Source organism: Mastomys coucha, unplaced genomic scaffold, assembly GCF_008632895.1.
Source record: "Mastomys coucha isolate ucsf_1 unplaced genomic scaffold, UCSF_Mcou_1 pScaffold12, whole genome shotgun sequence".
Lineage (NCBI taxonomy): Eukaryota > Metazoa > Chordata > Mammalia > Rodentia > Muridae > Mastomys > Mastomys coucha.
In genome coordinates, this window is record NW_022196894.1 from 17,105,546 (window position 1) to 17,108,944 (window position 3,399).

The window sequence follows — 3,399 nt, forward strand, 5'->3', positions numbered from 1 at the left end:
TTTGTTTAAATATGCCATTTATTTTTCTGGCAAGTTCAATGTATTATTATCAGTAATAACAATTTGCCTATACAGCTCTTGTTCATATAAAATATTTGTTGGAGATCTACCTGTGAAGATAATACATGCGATGGATTCATGGGTCATGAGTACAGGTAACCAGACATGTGGAAGAATATAGATTAGAATAAATGGGAATATTTATGATCAGTAAGAGAAAATCCTAGCAATATTGCCAATGTATTTGTAAATATATTATGAGTCTGAGACTTATCTCTGGGAGCATGGTGCTGCATGGACATAAGAACTAGAAACTACTTTTACAAGATTGTTTGGCTAGGCACTGCAGACACATATTATAATTTTGATTAATTACTTAATTCCTGATATGAACAATTAATAAAGAAATATTTCTTTTCTAAATATTAATTTTTCTTAAATGTTTTTGTATATTGTGATTGCCTTAAGAAAATAAATGTAATTAAAGATGTAATTCTAATGTTTTTTTGACAAAAAAGTCTGCTGCCAGCTAATGTGACTATAATTGTTCCACCAAAAACTGTCTGGTGGATTCTAGCTTTGTACCCAGGAGTCTGTGGAAGCCAAAATCTAGAAATTTGTTGAAGCTGTGGTCTCACTTGAAACCTATGGTTATCTATACCCACATAATTCTGAAAATAAGTATGTTTATATGCAGCTAATAATTCTTGGGAGTTTGTATTTTTAAGGCCAGCAGGATAGTAATTTTGACTCCATTTAATGCCTTAGTCTTCTTTGAAGATGAAGATTAGATAGGTATAGACAGGATGATCCAAATTGGCTTTCAAAACTCACTTCATTGTTGTTTGTATGAAATTTAGTCATGGTAATTACATTAGCAAATTTGGGTCATGGGTGACAGTTTAGTGTTCTCTTGTCAAGGGTTACATGCTATCACAGGGCCATATACAAACAGATTTAAAAGTACAGTAGCTGAAAATTTCAACCAGTAAAAATGTGATGAAATATTGTAATGTTTAAATGACTGGCTCAATTCAAATATCTAAAAATCTCTTAAAATCTACAATGCTTTTTAAAAATGGATTAATATATATGTCGAAGGTTGATAATATATTTCTAATTTTTTCAAGATTCTTAGATTAATCTTAAAAATAAGCTTCCAAATTCATTTAGTTTATGACTATAATCTTACAACTGAGAGGGACAAAGTAGGATTACTCATATATATGTATATATATATATGTGTGTGTATATATATATATATACATACATATGTCTATATGTGTTTGGATATATATACATACACACATATATATGTATGTATATATACATATACATACACATATATATATATATGTGTGTGTGTGTGTGTGTGTGTGTGTGTGTGTGTGTGTGTGTGTGCCTAGGCTACATAGTAAGTCCTAGTCTGGCTTGGGATATGAAGTGAGACCCTGTCTAAAACATTCCAAAAAGAGAACCCCAAGACACTACCACTTAATATCTGCATGCAGAATATTTGCACACATCACAAGCAGCAGAGCTTTGTATCCTATGATTCACTTGATACCTGAGGTTCTGTTCTCAAATAAAAGAATGCTCTTCTCAAGAAATATCTCATCACTACCTTAACCTACCATGACTTGAAGCCCCACATCTAAATATTTGCTTTCTGGGTGATTTAGTACCTTTCAGGTACTACTACACCATCCTACACAACCTTTAAGATGTGGGGCTTCACCATTTACACAATTCATAGACAATTCTGTTTCTGAGCTTTTGGTGTACTCCAGATAAGCCTTCCTTTGTTCCTACTCAGTGAAACTCAACTGAAGGCTTGCTGAGTGCCTGTGTGTCTTAATGATAACCCCTATGTCCTGCTCTCTGAAATTTAGTCATGAATTTTGAGGAATTACAATGAGAATCTATTAGGTATACAAAGAATTTTATTATGTGACAAGACAGAGGTTAAAGCTATCTGTAGGTAAGCTAGAAACCCTTTAGTTATGACAATAGCACACTACTTCTGAATGGCCCAAAGGCTGAAATCAAACACTGTGCTGCTTACCTAAATCCTGCCAAATTTTAGTATCAACAAATAGAAATCTTAGTTGTTATTTTAAAACAATGGACAAATTATCTCATTCTAAACGGTACAACCAACCACCTAACTCCAGATGATTTCACTTTCCAAAACTATACAAAAATCAAGCACCTCCTCCAAAAATTAATGTTCACATAGTAATTGCTATATAAAGCCATTTAGAAGATACACAAATTAAAGTTGCTATTGTAAATGTGTTTAAAGAATACAAAATATATGAACAGATGTTAAAATGAAGACTTGAAAATGGAAGGAAACAATTGAATGAATTAAGAATGATATTTAAGAGTATGAAAATTTCTACAACTTTTAGTAGGCATTATTAATGTGTGTTTTCCAGTGATTAGTAATGCCAAAAATGATTCCTAGAGGAAGACCCATATTTTTCCACAGTATTTCAGCAATACAGACTATGAGAGGATGGTTTCAAGTAAGAGGACTTGGATATTCCTCACTTTGCCCTAGAGTGTAGGAAAACAATGTCATCTCTGATGTATTGTTCTTCTCAGTCTGCCATCCCACACATAAAGCTACTCCTCACTGTTAAACACAAGTCATTTTCTAGGATGGAGCAAATGTTAGGACACAAACAAGTTCTATCAGGTGTCAGTGGAGGGGTTCCTCCATGTCTTAATCTGAGTTACTATCTTTTAGTGAATTCATAGATAACAATGACTTCTGGAAACAATGCTGGACATTGTGCATGCTACATTTTCAAGTGGGAAGTTAATAGAACTTGGTGTCAAGAATGTTTAAATGAACTTGAAAATGAGGACATGATTAAAGGAGGACATGTTTTCTAGTAAAGTGAAAAATGATGGGCTTTTTTACTTTCTTGAGTCCCTTTAAGTTTTCTTCTCATTCTATAATACCTCAGATAGAATAATGAGTATGGAAGTTGACTTGCATTGACAGAAACCCTCATAAAGAGATAAATATGTAACTAAGGAATAGAGTACATCACCAGAATCATTGGGTGTCACTAGATCAGTGGTTGTTATCAGTGTATAGTGATGCCATTACCTGTAATCTTAAATGTTTACATTTCTAGTTGCCTGAAAAACCTGCTTAGGACCTTCCTATTTGCAGTTATATTTTAGCAACCATAATTGTGGGGTAATAGATGAGGACTCCTTCACACTTTCCTGAGGGTGACAAATGCCTTTATGTATTCTAAAGGCAAGCTTTGAAGCACCGGAAAGGTGAGAGCTCTCCATCTCCACACCCCATTCAGTAGGTTCAGAAACAGCCATTGCTTGAAGCATCACTTCAAACCTGGAATAAGGAATTATATGAGA

At 33.6% G+C, this 3,399-nt stretch overlaps 1 protein-coding gene across 1 annotated transcript in view; it reads left to right on the forward strand.

Moving 5' to 3' along the window:
- Positions 1-3,173, forward strand: part of LOC116086243 (olfactory receptor 2M3-like) — a 4,285-nt gene extending 1,112 nt beyond the window's left edge. Inside the window, exons 2-3 of the mRNA XM_031364588.1 lie at positions 2,632-2,706; positions 3,153-3,173. Of these exons, the coding sequence (XP_031220448.1) occupies positions 2,632-2,706; positions 3,153-3,173 (96 nt within the window). The remainder of the gene's footprint in view (positions 1-2,631; positions 2,707-3,152) is intronic.
- Positions 3,174-3,399: the final 226 nt, after the last annotated feature.